This window comes from Canis aureus, chromosome 9 (genome assembly GCF_053574225.1).
Source record: "Canis aureus isolate CA01 chromosome 9, VMU_Caureus_v.1.0, whole genome shotgun sequence".
NCBI classification, from domain to species: Eukaryota; Metazoa; Chordata; class Mammalia; order Carnivora; family Canidae; genus Canis; species Canis aureus.
In genome coordinates this window covers 8,098,065-8,114,886 of record NC_135619.1, presented here as the reverse complement: position 1 = coordinate 8,114,886, position 16,822 = coordinate 8,098,065, and the positions used below count along the sequence as shown (strand labels likewise).

The 16,822-nt window shown below is 41.8% G+C and overlaps 1 protein-coding gene across 11 annotated transcripts in view; it reads left to right on the top strand.

Moving 5' to 3' along the window:
* Positions 1-16,822, top strand: part of STXBP6 (syntaxin binding protein 6) — a 240,564-nt gene that overhangs the window by 46,654 nt on the left and 177,088 nt on the right. For 3 of the 11 annotated variants that reach the window (XM_077908808.1, XM_077908807.1, XM_077908803.1), the window contains exons 2-3: positions 3,751-3,871; positions 4,740-4,851. The exons of 7 other annotated variants lie outside the window; for them this stretch is intronic. In XM_077908808.1, coding sequence (XP_077764934.1) covers positions 3,803-3,871; positions 4,740-4,851 — 181 coding nt within the window. In that variant the 5' untranslated portion in view covers positions 3,751-3,802. Of the gene's footprint in view, positions 103-3,750; positions 3,872-4,739; positions 4,852-16,822 lie in introns of all 11 variants that reach the window. One more of the 11 variants, XM_077908806.1, reaches the window with a different exon arrangement.

Below are 16,822 nucleotides of genomic sequence, written 5' to 3'. Positions count from 1 at the left end.
GCAGTAATATTTTTGCCAATTCTTGGAAGTGGCCAAAGATGAGCATCTTAACTCTTCAATATCGAAGACTGTCATTTCAAGAATCATTCTTTGAATTTTTAGGTGTGGTAACATAGTACTAGTGCAAAATGGTTTTCTACTTAAAAAAAACAACAAAAAAACAGACCATAAAAAGGCAACTCTTTGAGGTCAGGGCCTTGATCTTAGTAATATTTGCATCCTCAGTATCTGCCATGCCTGTGACAGATGTTTATTAAATTCAAATTGTTTGGTATAATTTTGTGAGTCCTGATAGTCCAGCGCAGCCAAGCTTTGTTTATTCGTAGAGTTCTATCAAGAGGTCATAGACTCTACTCAACTAGTAGTTATTCTTCCCCAACATCCAACTTGATTGAAGGAGCTTTTGTTTTTCCTCTTAGATTAACTGGAGCTGATATTTTTTTGTAGCTATCAAGGAGCAATTTTCCTTTTATTCCCAATATTCCTGCAATCTTTAGATCAACCACCAAAAAGCCCAATTAAGAGCTCACTTCTCATCTCCAACTCAAGCTTAAGAAGATATTATTTTGACATTATTGAGAGAAATTGATTTTTGCTTAAAAGAACCTCCCCCACTTCCTTGACAACTTTTTACATGATGATCAGCCCCATTAATAACCTACAAAATGCACATTTTAGTAACATGCCATTTTTCACTTAATCAATTGGCAAAGACTACTAAGACTGATAGCACTCAATAGTGCACAGGAAAAAGGTAATCTCATACACTCAGGGTGGAGGATTAATTACCATTAGTACAATATTGTGGAAGGGTATTGCACATACCTATCAAAATTCTAAATATGCATCGATTTCTAGCAACTCCTTCATAAGTATTTGCACTGATGCATAATGGATGTCTGTTGTATTTTTTTTTTTACCTTTGAAAAGTGGAAGAGTGTGAATATCCATCAATAGGACAGTGGTCAAATATGACATGCTTGTATAAAGAAATAGCATATTAAACATTTTTTCAGCCCAAAAAGAAGTTGTAGTACTTATAACATCTCAACATAATTATTTTTTTCTTTGTGTGAATTATATATTCATAGGAAGAAGTCTAGAATGTACAACATGCTATTATCTCCAAAGGGTGGGTTGATAGGAGCCTTTTATTTTCTACTCTGTACAGTTTTATGATGCTTTTGTAATTAAAAGAATTATAACTATTTAACAATATATGTGTAGTGCTTCTTAGGCATGGTACATTCCACTCTGGTTTGGGTATACAACGATACATGATAATGAGATTTGATACTGATCTCAAGGAGTTTATGGTCTAGTCAGTGAACACAGGAAAACAAATACATCCCATAGTATCTTGTGGGTCCTCTGATAGAAGCTGCAAAATGTTCAGTAGAATTAAGGGTTAGTTTGATTCGATGGGGAAGGAAGAATTGGGTAGAGAAGGGAGAAAGAAAGCAGCCATAGAGGGGGTTTGAGCCGAATCGTGAAAGATACGCGATTTGATCTGGAGTTTGAGAAGTGAGTAGATGGCAGAGGGAACAAGGGAGAGTAAAGGTGTGGATGATGGTGTCAGGTGGGCATATGGAAAGTACCAGAAGGTATACTGACTGCAGTAAGTGAGTACCTATAGAGGTCGGTGTCCTTATGGGAGAGAGGGTGAGGACCATGCACAGGGAGAAGAGGGGACAGGATTCTGGCCTGTGAGTCTGGAAGTTGCTCCTTCCTGCTTCTGCCCCGGGGATTCTGTGCAAGTTTAGATAAAGTCACTTCCCCTTTGTGGGCCTCAGTTTCCTAATCCATTCACTGAAAGTGTTGGACTAGATCAGTGACCTCCTGTGCTTGTTTTTACTTTTTCCTTTTTGTCTTTAGAAATAGAACCTTATAGTCGAAGAAATCCTACTTTATCTTAGGAGCAAATACAACAGACAAAAGTGGAGCTGTGAGCTGTTGTAGTTGGCAGGTGGAAGGTGATGATGAGGCTTCCACCTGTGCATCCTCAGAGGCTTCTCTAGGGGCTCAGGGAGAGTGCTAAAAGGAAACCCTGGCCTAGCAGAAAAGGAGAGCCCTGTGTCACTCAGGACAGTGACTGTGTCACAAAGCTATTTTAAAGTCCCCTCTTCCTTCACCCTTAGATGTGTTTCCATCTTGGCCTAATGTCTTCCTGCCCCAGGTTCTGCCGCACATCCATGTTCTTTTTTTTTTTTTTTTTTTAATTTATTTTTTATTGGTGTTCAATTTACTAACATACAGAATAACACCCAGTGCCCGTCACCCATTCACTCCCACCCCCCGCCCTCCTCCCCTTCTACCACCCCTCGTTCGTTTCCCAGAGTTAGCAGTCTTTACGTTCTGTCTCCCTTTCTGATATTTCCCACACATTTCTTCTCCCTTCCCTTATATTCCCTTTCACTATTATTTATATTCCCCAAATGAATGAGAACATATAATGTTTGTCCTTCTCCGACTGACTTACTTCACTCAGCATAATACCCTCCAGTTCCATCCACGTTGAAGCAAATGGTGGGTATTTGTCATTTCTAATAGCTGAGTAATATTCCATTGTATACATAAACCACATCTTCTTTATCCATTCATCTTTCGTTGGACACCGAGGCTCCTTCCACAGTTTGGCTATCGTGGCCATTGCTGCTATAAACATCGGGGTGCAGGTGTCCCGGCGTTTCATTGCATTTGTATCTTTGGGGTAAATCCCCAACAGTGCAATTGCTGGGTCGTAGGGCAGGTATATTTTTGTTCTGCGTCATCTCTCATCACACCTATAGTGTTTCTCTCTCCTTCATGCCCATCTTCTTGCCATTCTTCCTCTCTCATAGCTCTGATTCCTTCTTGATTTTTTTTTCAATTTTCTTTAATTTGTGTGAACAGGCTGGCCTTTTCCAGGACACCACAGAAATTACAATGGGTAACACTTACCAAGTGCCCATTGTGGATGCCATTCTAAACATTTTGAGTAAATTATCTCATTTCATCCTCATGACAGATATTAATTGTGAGGCAGGTGTTAATATCAATATCATTTTATTATTTTTACATTTGTATAAAATATACACTTGTATATGTCTATATATATATATATATATATATATATATATATATATATATATTATTTTATAGATGAGGAGACCAACACAGGCACAAAGAGGCAAATCATGTGAGAAGGTCAAAGAGAAAAAGTCATCAAAGCTGTGACTTTGAGCATAGGCAAGCTGGCTCCAAAGAACTGCCACTTAACCATGACCTGAACTTTTTTACTCTGACATTTTTAGCTGTTGGTTCTCAGGAAGGGTGTCCTCCAAGTCATTCAGGTATCTTTGTGCACTCTGCGGCTGTCTCTGCTCCCTTGCTCTCCATGTCCCCCTCCTTTCCTTTTTTGAAAAGAGAGAAGCAAGGAAGGCTTGTGTGATGCCAGGAATGAGACAGTTAAGATTTAGCTGAAACTCACAAGAGAAATGGCTTGGGGACTCTTGTTATAAATGGATTTCTGGGGATGTGACTGGAGAATCGAGGCTGAGAGATTGTGGGTAGAGCAATCCCACTTAAGCCGATGTAGCCTATTTACCGAGGAACTTGGTGTGAGTTGGGAAAACAGAAAGGGGCAGGGGCAGGCATTTGCTCCATTGTCAAAATTAAGAGATAGAATATTGTTCCCATTTTTTTGTCATTACTTTTCTTCCCTGAAAATCTAAACCACTTTAGAGAATGATTTCTTCTTTTGTGTTGCAGTGCTATTTTAACCGAACCAGGGTAGTCTTAATATAATCACCTGGAAATAAAGATGGAGAAATCGGTGCCATCATTGATTTGTGCTAAGTATATTGTTGTTACCAAGAGATCAAGGAAAAAGGTAAATGATTAACGAAATTCAGGACTAAAACCTTTGAGCTGTAAAATGTTGCTACGTTTGCTCAGCAGAAACAAGTCAGCTAACTGGCTGAGAAGCATCAAAAAAACATTAACCTAGAAGCTTTTGGCCAATGTTTGACTTATTTCATCATAAATAAATTTCAAGTATAGGTTTTGAGAAGTAAAATTCACATGAATAGGTGATTGCTACCCATGAATTTATAAAACTGTAGGAAAACTTAGCCTTTCTCTATTTGGAGTGAGAGAAGAATGGGTTCCAAATATGGAAACACATGTCTAATTTATATAGTAAACCTACATAGAGATCAATATAAAGATTTTCACCTTATCGAAGCACTTTCTTTTCTACTTATTGTGTTCTGAAAATAATATTCAGATTTATAACATACTTGGTTTAAAGCAGTTTCTAAAATCTGGTGTATGTGAGATTTTTGAAAGGAAAGCAATATAGTAAGTTTATTGGGATCTCAGTATACATTTTATTTCAGAACAGATGTTGGAAACAGGCTAGGCCTTCTAAAAGGAGAGAATATGAGCTGATAAATATCCAAGGAAGTTTAGGTGCTATATTTCTAAGTTTTATCTAGGTGGTTGGCTTATGGATAAATCCCAGAGATAGAAGTTTTATTCCCAAGAAGCTTACTATCCAAGAGCTGCTTGAGAATTTGGACATTCCTAAAAGAAAAATAAATCTTTCTATTTTGTTAGGGAGTCCATATTTTCTGTAAAATTTCTACAGTGCCAGAAATTGCATCTAATGGCTCAGTACAAAATCCTCTCTTCTTAAAGAAGCATTTCCAGATCTCCCGTGTGGGAATTAATCTGTACTTTCTCACTCATGGATTCAGGCATTCATTCAACAAACTATTACTGAACACCTACTATGTGAGATGAAAACTGTGAGCAAGTTAAACATACTGCTTGTCTTCTCAGAAGTCATGGTTTTGTGGAGAATACGGAGTAAGTAGTCAGAGTTAATAGGCAAGTATCATTACTGCTATACTGTGTGCATGCATATCTGGGGAAGCTTTTTAGAATGCTTTCTAAGCTAAGCAGAAGTTAACTAGGTGAACAGGGATTAGGGGCACGATATACTCAAGTGGAGAACGAGCTTCCTGAAGGGAGTGAAAGAGGCACAGTGGTTCTCAGATGGAAAGGAGCTTAGAAGGGGTGAGTGTTGGACCAGGAGGGAGGGAGGAAGTAGTGGTCAGAAGAGAACCTAGAGAGAGAAATAGTGGCTCTAGAACTCTGAGAACCTCATCAAACCCGCTCTCCTGAGATGGCAGTGGTGAGCCATTGAGGTGGTGGCAGATGTTCTACAAAAATCACAGTAGTTACTATGTACAGAACCTACTGAAGGGAGGCATGAGGTCATCATCATCCAAGGTCAAAGGGGTAAGCAGCCCAATCTCAGATACTATTTCTAGGGTTTATCTCTTGTGTCAGTCAGGGTCCAGTCAGAAAATAGACACAATGCCAATATTTCCAGTTGGACACATAGGGCTTTCTAGGGCTGAGGGAGTAGTGAGTAGTGGAAGCAGAAGGAACCTAGAGATTAGTGACTTCAGGATGCAGCCACCATCCCTGGGGCTGGAAGAACAAAATAGCATGAATGTGGTTAACTAAACCTAGAAGATCAGAGTGGAGACCACCATAGAACTGCCAAGGAGGTGATTGGACCTCTGGGTAGGGATTGCCTTATGGCTGGTATTCCAGTCATCAAGAGGGGTTCATGGCTGGTACACAGTGCTAAAAGCATGGGGAACTAAAGCTATCTGCTGCTGCAGAGTCTGAAAGGAGCTGAGAAACAGGAAGAGTTCCTTCTCCCCACTTCTGCCCTCCAGTTTCCTGCCCGTGGCTCCCACTGGCAGAATTTAACAAGAAGCCAGTTGCAAGGGAGTCTGGGACATGTGGTTTGCAGACTTCTAGCTCCAGCATCACAGAGCAGAATACAAAAGGGTGGGCTTGGGCCGAGACAGACAGAGGTGAAGGCAGCCCACCTTAGGACCAGGACAGGAGAGAAAAAGAAGTGTGTAGATGTGGAGAGATTTACAACCTAGAATTGAACAGAATTTGGTAAGGGAAGAGGGGAGAGATCAGAGGGGATAAGGAGGCAGAGGAGTTAAGGAAGAAGCTTGCATCTCTGACGTAGGCAGGTGGTGGTGCCCTTTACCAAGATAGGAACGAAGGACTGAAACTGTTTAGGGGAAGATGATCCACGTGATTTGGGACTTGCTGAGTTTGAGGTGCCTGTGGCTCCTCTGGGTAGAAGCTCACTACATCTGGTCCGAAGATGTAGATGTCTGCTTTCAGCCTATAGATGGTACTTGAAGTTTAGGAATGAATGAGGTTACCAACGGAGCCTAGATAATGCAGAGAGGAGTGCATTGGGCACAACCCAGAGGAACAACGACATTTTAGGAAAGAGCAGAAGTAGTGGAGAAGTTTGTGAAGGAGACTGAGGTGGGGGAGGGAGGGGTGGCCAGAGAAGTTGGAAGAAAGCCAGAGTGCACTAGGATGCCCTGTAATGTGCCAGACACGGGGATAAAGCTATGCACTGTGCACCCATGGTACAAAAGGGGAGCACCCAACGCAGCCTGGAGAGAAGCACTGGGAGGAGGCCAAACCATACTGGGAGGAGGCCACCAAGTGCCCAGGGCACCACAGTGGCACCGTGGAGCTGGCAGCAGATGTAGAGGACAAGTGGAGATGCAGGGGTGGTCAGCCAGCTCTCGAGCCAGAAGTCCTGTGCAAGGAGGAGGGCCCTCAAGGCTGGGCCGTCATGAGGACAAGGCCCTTCTGAGAGATCTACTTGTCTGTTACCAAGTTTGTCCTCTAGGCATTCCTTTTTTTTTTTTTTTTAATGGCATATTTAGTGTGGTTTGATTTTGTGGGAATCATAACCTTGAATTGGTTGATTTTATTTCCCCCCCCTTACATAATGTACAGAAGTCATCTTACATTAATACATCTTTTGACTGGACTTATCTTGCCTTTAGGGGCAATAAAAGCTCAGTGAGCTGAGCATCTAACACAGGCAAGGAGAGTTCTCTGTATTTAAAACTCTGAAGTTGTGGTCACTCTTCTGTTCATGCCTCTCAGAAACAACAAATTACAGGTTGACATTGATCTGACTGTGCTCTAGTGACCTGTGGGAATTGATTTGGGCAGGTGTTAGGCCCAAAGACAGTGAGACAAATACATACTGATTTTAAGTTATTTGCCAGGGTTCATTGCTTTCATTTTTTTGTTTGTTTGTTTGTTTTTTTTTTTGTTGTTTTTTTTTTGTTGTTGTTGTTGTTGTTGTTAACAAGTTACGACAACTCCTTTCATGTAGGGAAAATAGGAGTTTTTCATAATCCTACATATGAACTGGAAACAAGTGGGCCCAGGCAGCTCTGGATGCTCCTCCCCACCTGTGCTCCATATCTACACTGCCCTTTCCTCAATCTTCAGATCCGCTTTTGCTTCTTTGTGATCTGTCTTCTCCTCTCAGCCTCTTTCTACATCATAACTGACACTTAAAGCTTCAGTTCCCACTGCTTTTTGGGGCATTAGCTCAGTTTCCTTTCACAATCTGGTCAAGGGCCCCACCTGTTCTGCTCAGCCTGGACTGGGGATGTGTACCCATGTAGTTCACAAAAGCAGGAGATTGGGTAGCTCCCCTCAGGACAAAGCGAGAAGCAAGGAGTCCTGAGGTGTGACCTATCCTGTACATCTCTTCTGTGCCTGGCCCATAACTCATTTCCTATACCCCGTACCAAAGATTCTCTCTTTGAAAGTAATCTCCCTGTAGGTAAAACTACACATTCACTTATTCTTTCTCTGACAGGAAGCATCCCAAAGTCATAAATGCTACCTGAGAAGCATCCAGTGGGCCACTTAAAAAGCATCATCCAATCTGAATCCACAATTCTCAGTGATGTCCATTTCAATTCGAGTCCTCTCACATTCATTTGAGCCATTCCATAACCCATGGACACAACACTGACACAGCCTATGTACAGTGGTGGCACTCTTAATGTCATGTTTTAAGAGGAGAAGAAATTTCCATCTCTGAATCTAGCTGTAAGAAAGACACATCATGCATTGGTCCCTGGCTCAGCCTACACTCTGTCTAGTAGAACAGAGCCCACATCTGGTGATGGGTGGCCGGCCTCCTTCCTGGCATTCTAGGCCAGATGCTTGGAAACAGTAAGGTTTATTGGAAGAACCCTGACTCCTAAACCCTTGGCTTGTTGCCTCTCCTCTTTTACCATGAAATGAGTTCCGTGATCTGTAAACAACTACTCTCCAGTTGTCTGTTGGGTGTAGCTTCTGTTTTCTTCCTGTGCCTTTCCTTGTTAAAATCTGGTTATGGAGAGGTTTTTGATTGATTTGTGGGGTTTTTTTTAAATGAATTCTGCAGTAGTTAATGATGTGATATAGAATAGAAATATCAGCTCAGTGGATGCATCTCAAACCAGAATCTTTTTGGATTTTTTTTCCCTTCAACCCTTGTTAAGAATTTTGAGCACTCTAATTTTGTAATAGAGTAGGTATCTATGGGGCTTGGATTCTGTAATCAAGCTTGTTTATTTCTGAGCTTTCTTTCTTGGCTAATTTCCATGTGGTTTCTAAGTTAATTGCGTAGGGGAAAAAACCAAAATTTAGTTTTCGGCAGTGTATTGACATGACTTTGGCATTTGCATTTAATCATTTGCACTTCTTCTATCTCAGTAAGTACAGTGAACTGTCTTTATATTTACATACCATTGAGAACTGTAAGATAAATGAGGAGTAGAATTAGAATAGAGGAAATCAGCATAGTCATTTCATAAATAAGCATCCAGGAGCACTGCAGCCATCAACCAACACCATCTAACTTCAAAGTAAGGCATTGGAGCTTTTTGTTTTGTTTTAACATATGTTATTTAACTAGTCTTAATTTAGCCAGTAAAAATTCCGGATTCCTATCCCTCTTTCTCTTCACTGTGTCCCAGCTTTGTCTAGATTGGGTTGAGCTTACCCAGAGAGAAGCCATTCAATTCACCATACGACTATCTAGAACCATAGGGAGATTTCTGTGTTAGAGGAGAGCACACACAGGACCCATATACAGAATTAACAGACCAATTATGGTAGGTATTACGTTTAGGGAAGAAAAGAGATGGTGATTGTCCCAGGAATGATCCTTTGGCATTGTGCAATTATTAGTCTCTAGGTATTTTTGAGATGAACACAGAAATCTAAGAAATCTGCATGGACTATGAGAGATTAGATATAAAAGTTCTTTTAAAAAAACAAAATGCACGTCTTAATGTTTGAACTTTCCATATGAACCAGTGTCCTTAAGAGAGCAGTGGTTATTGAGAGCCACTCAGAGGTCCAGAACTCCTTCCAGCATAGTCTCCTGACCATGCCCACTCTGCTGTTTCTCCATGTGCAGTGATTATCTGAGTTCTAGCACAGACGTGGAACATGATAGTTAGCCAATGAAATGTCTGGTAGAAAGGATGAGAACATAAATAGGTGACGTTTCCAGCCTTCAACTTTCTGCAGAACACTGATTCTTTTTTTTTTTTTTTTAAAGATTTTATTTTTTATTTATTCATGAGAGACACAGAGTGAGAGAGAGGCAGAGACACAGGCAGAGGGAGAAACAGGCCCCATGCAGGGAGCCCGATGTGGGACTCGATACTGGGTCTCCAGGATCACACCCTGGGCTGCAGGTGGCACTAAACCGCTGCGCCACCGGAGCTGCCCAGAACACGGATTCTTGAAGGTTCATAGAGATTCATAGAGATTAAACAGGACATCAAGGAAAGCAAACTACTAGGCTGGTGTTTTAAGAATACCAAAAGAGTAGATGAATATGCATCTTTGCCTTTGTGTTCCATTTTCTTAGGGTAAGTTCTTAGGAGCAGAATTGCTGTTCTGCCTATTTCCAGAGCTTTTGATAAGTTTAACTGAAGTATGCTCCAGAAGGCTATGCCAGTTGGCTGTATACAAAACGGGCTGTGTCCCCACCCTCCACCTTATTTGTACCTGTGTCTCCAGAGCCTGGTTGGTGGCACTTTCTCAGAGCAGTTGACTTGGCAGGGGTCAAGGTGTGTGTGTCAGAATGCAAAGTGTTTATTAAAATTTCTAAGATGACAATGTGATAAGAATATTTGGCTTGTTTTTATTTTGATGCTTTTGGCTTAATTCCCCCAAATTCATGTGATGATTTCTCGATCTCTGCTTCAATCTCCCATTGAACAGTACCTTTTTAAAAACAAAACTGTGTTCTTCCTTCCTTACACATTTTTACAACTTTCCCAAGCATGCTAATAAATTTAGTATCTACACCATGTTCTTTATAGTCAATAACCAGAAAGAAATAAATTAGTGGGGCAGCCTAGGTGGCTCAGTGGTTTAGCGCCGCCTTCAGCCCAGGGAGTCCCAGGATCGAGTCCCACGTCGGGCTCCCAGCATGGAGCCTCCTTCTCCCTCTGCCTCTCTCTCTGTCTCTGTTTCTCTCATGAATAAATAAATAAAATCTTTAAAAAAATAAAAAATAAAATTTTTTATAAGTCCAGAAATAAAATTATTTCTGGACTTAAGAAATAAGGGCATTTTGGATTAAAGTCATTTGACATTATTAAGTCTCAGACTGGACCAAAAAATATAGGGAGTTGGGGCGGGGGGGAACTGATGAATTTGGGGACAGATTATAGAGATGGTAACAGTTGAAGGGGCTGTAGGTTTAATGTTGCCAGATCCTCCCAATTTTCAAGAGAAATTTGTTTTACATAAAATATATATTTGTTAAATGTGCATGGGCCTAGAAAACTTATTTTTGCAAACTACCCATTTATGACCTCAGGTCTGTCCACACCTACTTCAGTTAACAGGTGCAGGGATGAACATTTTAAAAGTAAAAAGTTGGGCACCTGGGTGGCTCTGTGGTTGAGCATCTGCCTTTGGCTCAGGGTGTGATCCCTGGGTCCTGGGATTGAGTCCCACATCGGGCTCCCCAAAGGGAGCCTACTCCTCCCTCTGCCTATGTCTCTGCCTCTCTCTGTGTGTGTCTCATGAATAAATAAGTAAAATATTAAAAATAATAGTAATAAAAGTAAAAAATTTTTCTTTCACCTCCCACCTCCTCCCCCCCTGCAGCCATGGACAGTTGAGGAGTTTATATTTGTCTCAAACACCTTTTTCCTGCGGCAGCTTCCCTGTGACCATTTCTTTCTTTTTTCCCTGTACTTGTACCCAGAGCTTCCTCTTGCTGTCCTGTGAGTGTGATCAGAGGTCTGTCCAGAAATGTGTCCCTGCGATGACCTCTGCACTCACCATAGGTCAGGGCGTGTCTGTCTCCCAGCTGTAGCAGTCTGGGACACATCCCTTGGGCAGATCACAGGTGGAGGCCAAGGCCTTGACCTAGGCCAAGGTTCTAGGTCATTCATTCAGAGACAACAGCTTCTGTGGCTTTCCATGGCAGTGGGTCTCGGTGTATAATCCATGTAGGCAGACCTAATTAAATTCTTTAATTACATTTCGAGGGCAGGCTTAACAGAGTTAAGTATCTCCCAATCACCAGCCTCTGAAGGATTAAAGTAGCTGGCTCTTCTGCTGCTTCGGAATGGTGGCTTTACATTCCTCATTTAGTCTGGGGGCTGCCCGTTTCCCTGGTCTTTCTTCTTGACTATTTTTACTTCGAATATGTTTGATTTGCCTGTAATGTCCATCTCTTGCATAGATCCCATGTCACGGTAATTACTCAGTAAATGTGTGTTGAATGAAGGAGGACAGGTACTGTCCCTAGTTGAAATTTCTTTGTCACCTCTGATGATCAAGAACAGCATGTGCCAGAACAGAAATATTCATCAGAGCCAGATAAACATCCTCCTAGAAGGTCTGAAGAGCTTTGGCTCTATATTATTTGATTTCCTTGTCTGATAGTTAGTGGTGAATGATAGTACTACTATTCTTTATCCCTCATGTTTAATGGCTGAACCCACAGGACCTGTATAAATTGATTTTCTTTCAACTGCTGCATTGATCTCTTTATTTGTTGCTTTTCCTCACCCACTAGAATGTAAGCTCCATGAGGGGAGGGATTATGTTGATGGTGTTCCCTTCAGTGTCTGGGTCAGTGCTGCATATTGAGTGAGGGAGCCTGGTCTTAGCTCTGATCTTTGTGTCTTTTCTTGCTTTGCTTTGCTTTGCTTTGCTTTGCTTGCTTGCTGTCTTTCTTTTTTTTTTAATGTCTACACAGTTCCTCATCTCCCTTGGGTTATGACACTCCCATCTACATTGGGCCAGATATAAGTTAGCTCAGTCATTATCTTCCTGCTTAAGCTGGCAGGCAGTTCCATATGCCAAGAGGGGCACAGTTGAAACAGGATTGTGGGAGGAAAATTCTTCCGTCTCCTGGCCAAGTCCAGCAGAGTAATCAAGGTAGGTCCCTTCTCTGAGCCTTGTTCTCTTTACCTGTCAAGGAGAGACAGTACCTCCCTACCTCCCTCACAAGATGGGAAGGTACCATTTGAGGAAAGCTTTGTAGAATGCACTGTGATGTGCATATGTTTTTGCAGGTGTAAACCGACATGTTTACATGCTTCTCTGCCTTTCAAGGACCAGGACACCCCAGGTGTAAGCAGGCTGACCCAAGGAGCTGATTTTCTAACCTCTTCCTTCTACACGACATTCTTGTGAAGTGGGTGATGCTCTCCCATTTTAAAGATGAAAATAAAGAGAGATGTCTGGGTAGCTCAGATTGTTAAGTGCGCAACTCTTGGTTTCAGCTCAGGTTGTGATCTGAGGGTCCTGAGATCAAGACCACATGGGACTCTGTACTGAGCATAGAGCCTGCTTGAGATTCTCTCCCTCTGCCTCTCCCACTCATGCGCACTCTCTCTCTCTCTCTGAAATAAAATCTTTTTTTAAAAAGATGAAGATGACAATTCTCAGAGATACAGAATTTTACTCAGAATAATTGACAAAGTAAAGGCAAAAGCAAAGCTTAGACACAGATCATCTGATGACAAATCTAGCCTTCTTTTCAACACCTAGCATCCGTAAGATTGGAGCTTGAGAGAAATGGCCATTGTGCCTTGACCCCAGATTCTGTATGGTGAGCCTGATCATATGTGTTTTGAACATCTCTGTAATTTGTTAATGTGTGATACCATAAGCTTGTACTAGTATTAGCCTGAGTTAATACTAGAGTCATATTCAATTGATAGATTTTTCTTCCATATGAAACACTGCACAACTAGTTAGATCAGAAGTTAGTTATTTTTTGGAACATGCTGATTAAAAAAGGGATTGACAATGAATGACAGAAGAGCTGATTGAATGGAGCAGAGCCTGCATTTACATGTGGACCTTGAGTCTGACCTGGATTTGCAGGCTATCCTGTGGCATCCCAATAGATAGAGCAGGACACCTGCCTACCTACCCCTTCCTCCCACCTGAGGTTTCACCATTGATTGGGTAGTGGATCCTCACCAAGGTGATCTATTTTATCACTCTCAGGGAGTCTCAAGGGAACCTGTAAAGATTCTTCAGTTACCCAGCAGGACCTTGTGCAGCTGCATGTGGAAATCAGAATAATTCCGGCATTTCTGAGAGTATTTTAATAGAGCACTGATTACAGATTGCAGGCACCTGGTGGTGTTTTTGTACTGAGTCTGAAGGGTGCAGTTCCGAAGACCAGAACTGGTCTTGACAGATTCCGATTTTCCTATTCTGTTGTTTCCCTGAGCCTGGAAGAGGTACTAAGAAACTCTCACAGCAGTTAATCCAGACTCTTGGCATGGTTAACATGTGCTTTCAGGAGACAACTAATGCCAGAGCATTAATTCCCAGGCTGATAATGGACATATGACTTTGCCCAGGGTGTGTTCTCCTTCCAGTGGCTCAGCACTGAGACTGGAAGAGGGGCTCCTGTTAGTTGGGGTCAGCACCGAGCCCTGTAGCTTGGAACTTGGCCAAAACTATTCTTGCTTCTTGGACTGTCTCAGGCTGTTCCACCTGGGCTGGCCATCATTGCTTTGGGCCTTGACAGCCAAATGACAGAGCATAATTATGAAAGTCAAGAGAATGAAAGGTGATAGCCAGAAGTTGAGGTTTTGAAATCAATGAGAAGTATTCTAGTCCAATACTTAATTTCATGCCAATTCATAAGAAAAAGAATGAATTTGAGAAGAATCCTCACTATGATAGATCAGATTTTTTTCTCTCTCTCTCTCTCCAGCTCCCTCCTGGCATTCCATGTACTCTCACCTTCCACAAACTTGGGACGATTCTGATAACTTTACTTGAAAGATCATTGTGGCAAAGCAGAGAGCAGTGGCCAACTCTAGTCGTGGCCTTGCTCTGATTTGGGAATTTCGCTCTGGACTTCAGCTTTCTTATGATTTAAGGGAGAGAAATGGTGTGCTGGACCATCACTAAGATCACTTCAGCTATGACCTGTTTTAAGCTTAAGAATGCTGGGGTACAAGCTTGTGCAGGCCTTTCAACCGAAGTCTGAGCTGCTGGCAGGTGGGGCCCCAAAAGATGTCAAGGAACAGTTGCTGTTTGGTACATTTGGAAGGTCTTCCTGAGATCCTTCTCAGTCTAGACAAGTGGATGGAATTCCCCTTGCCAATCTTTTCATTTTGTGAAGGCCCCAGGGCATTGCTGTTAGGGAGGCACTAAGGTTTCTCAGAGACTGGCCACAAAAAATAGAAGGCACAGAAAGAGTATGGGGAAGGAGGCCACAAGAAGGGTCCAAGTTGTGCTTCTGAAATGCCAGAGGGGGGTAATACAGCAAAGGAAGTGGAATGAGGAGTTTCCCTTGAGAACCAGCAGAAACCTTTGAAATATGTGCCTTTCATATTTAAACCTTTTCCGGTTTGGGAAATAGCCTACAAGGTTCATAAAACTGCCTTGTGGCAGCTATCCAAGACCCTCTTGGGAGTGGACTCCTGTTGTAAATTGCTGGTCTCTGAAGGAGGGTAGTGAGAAGCTGTGATGAGACTTTGGTGGACATTGTCCTGTTTACGGAGACAGACCTATTGTAGACTCTCAGCTGCCGTATTACCAACTCCCCAGGTTTTTATTTGTGGAATCAAAACAAGCTCTATTCTAACTAGATTACGTGATCCTCTTTGCCAGCTACACAGCATGATATGTAAAACCGAGATGAACAGATATCCAGAAAGAATGACTTCAAACTACAGCCTGATTCATTACCTTTGTGGGGGCTGGACAGAGATGATAACAGTATTTTGTCCACCACAAAGCAGGGCTGATCAGAGGTAAAACGGTGAAGGAGATGAATTTTTGATTTACCTAGAATGCATTTCTGCCTCACTTTTCCCAACCTTTCTAATTTCTTCAGTGAGATAGTGAGGAAGAGCAAAGATTCCTAGAATCATGCTTCCTAGGTTCAAGTCCCTGCTCTGCCTTTTAAAGCTATGTGAATTACAGCTGTAGAGTTAAGCTTTACTTAACTACTCTGAGCCTTAGTGTCCTTTTTTTGTAAAATCAAATCTTGCCCTTCACCCCCCAGTACAGACATACTGATGAGGATTTTCAAATACCAAGGTCTCATATCCAGGTGTTTGCATCTCATGTCAGAATTTGAGGTAGCGGCTGGGGAAAGCTTTTGGAGGCTCAGCAGGAATCTTTCCAGCACTGGTCAAATTATACTGCACAGGCACATAGTTATGAAGTTGACCATTGGGGAGACCAATTAACATTAAAATTACAGTCCTTGGCAGACCCTTGTGAGATGGAAGAGTTGAATGATCTTATTGAAAATCTTGTATATGAAACTGAGACATTGAAGGACAGAGTGCCTTACCTTTTAGATTGACCTGATAAATATGTGTGAAATGGGTACCGATGTGCCACATTTCTTCTGTGTCTTCTGTTACTGTGAAGGACATGTCAGGGTATGATGCTGTTACAATATCAATTACAGAAAACTTGTTGACACTCTCTCAAGAAATTATAAAGTGATGATATTTTTCAAATCAGGGGTTTAAGTAGGAAATACTGTTTTAAAATCAGATTTAGAGATTATTTTGAGAAGCTTTCCTCTGATTTTTAGAAAATATGTAAACTTGTTTCAACTATATTTTCAGTTTTTATAGGTCACTTAAAAATGGAGGGTCTTTTTAAAAGGCTTGTTCTCTTTTTCATGTTTTACTCCAGGTCTGTTCTCAAATAGAAATAGCTAAATCAAAAAATTTATGATTTGAGCCAACAAATATCTGATAGAAAAGGCTCATCTTATGTTTGTTGGAGCATTTATTCGTTTGTTTCTTTGTTTTTAATGGTTGATGGGTTGGTCGTTTTTTTTTTGTTTTTTTTTTTGTCCTTAATTCATAACATCTGTATAAACTTCTCTGTGAATCAAGCCTCTCCTGTAAGAGGAAAGCACCCGAACTACTACCTGAGTGATTGTTAAATGACAGAATTTCAGTGGAGTGAATTTAAAGATCCAATTAGCTTTTTCAGTGACTATGAATTGGGCAGTATCTCATCAAGCAATAGACAGTAGCTCCACCCGGATGCCTGGGTGGCTCATTTGGTTGAGAGGCCAATTCTTGATTTCCACTCAGGTTGTGATGGACCCCCATCCCCATCACCCAAGGTGTGCTCTGGGCTCAGTGGGAAGTCTGCTTAAGGATTCTCTTTCCCTCTGTCCCTCCCTCTGCTCATGTGCACATGCTCTCTCTCTAAAATAAATAAATTAAATAAATAAATAAAGTAGCTCTACCAAGCTATCAAAGAGAAAAGGCAGGGCAGCCCGCGTGGCTCAGTGGTTTAGCACTGCCTTCAGACCAGAGCCTGATCCTGGCTACCCGGGATGGAGTCCCACGTCAGGCTCCCTGCATAGAGCCTGCTTCTCCCTCTGCCTGTGTCTCTGCCCCCCCACCCCTGTCGTCTCTGTCTCTCATGAATAAAT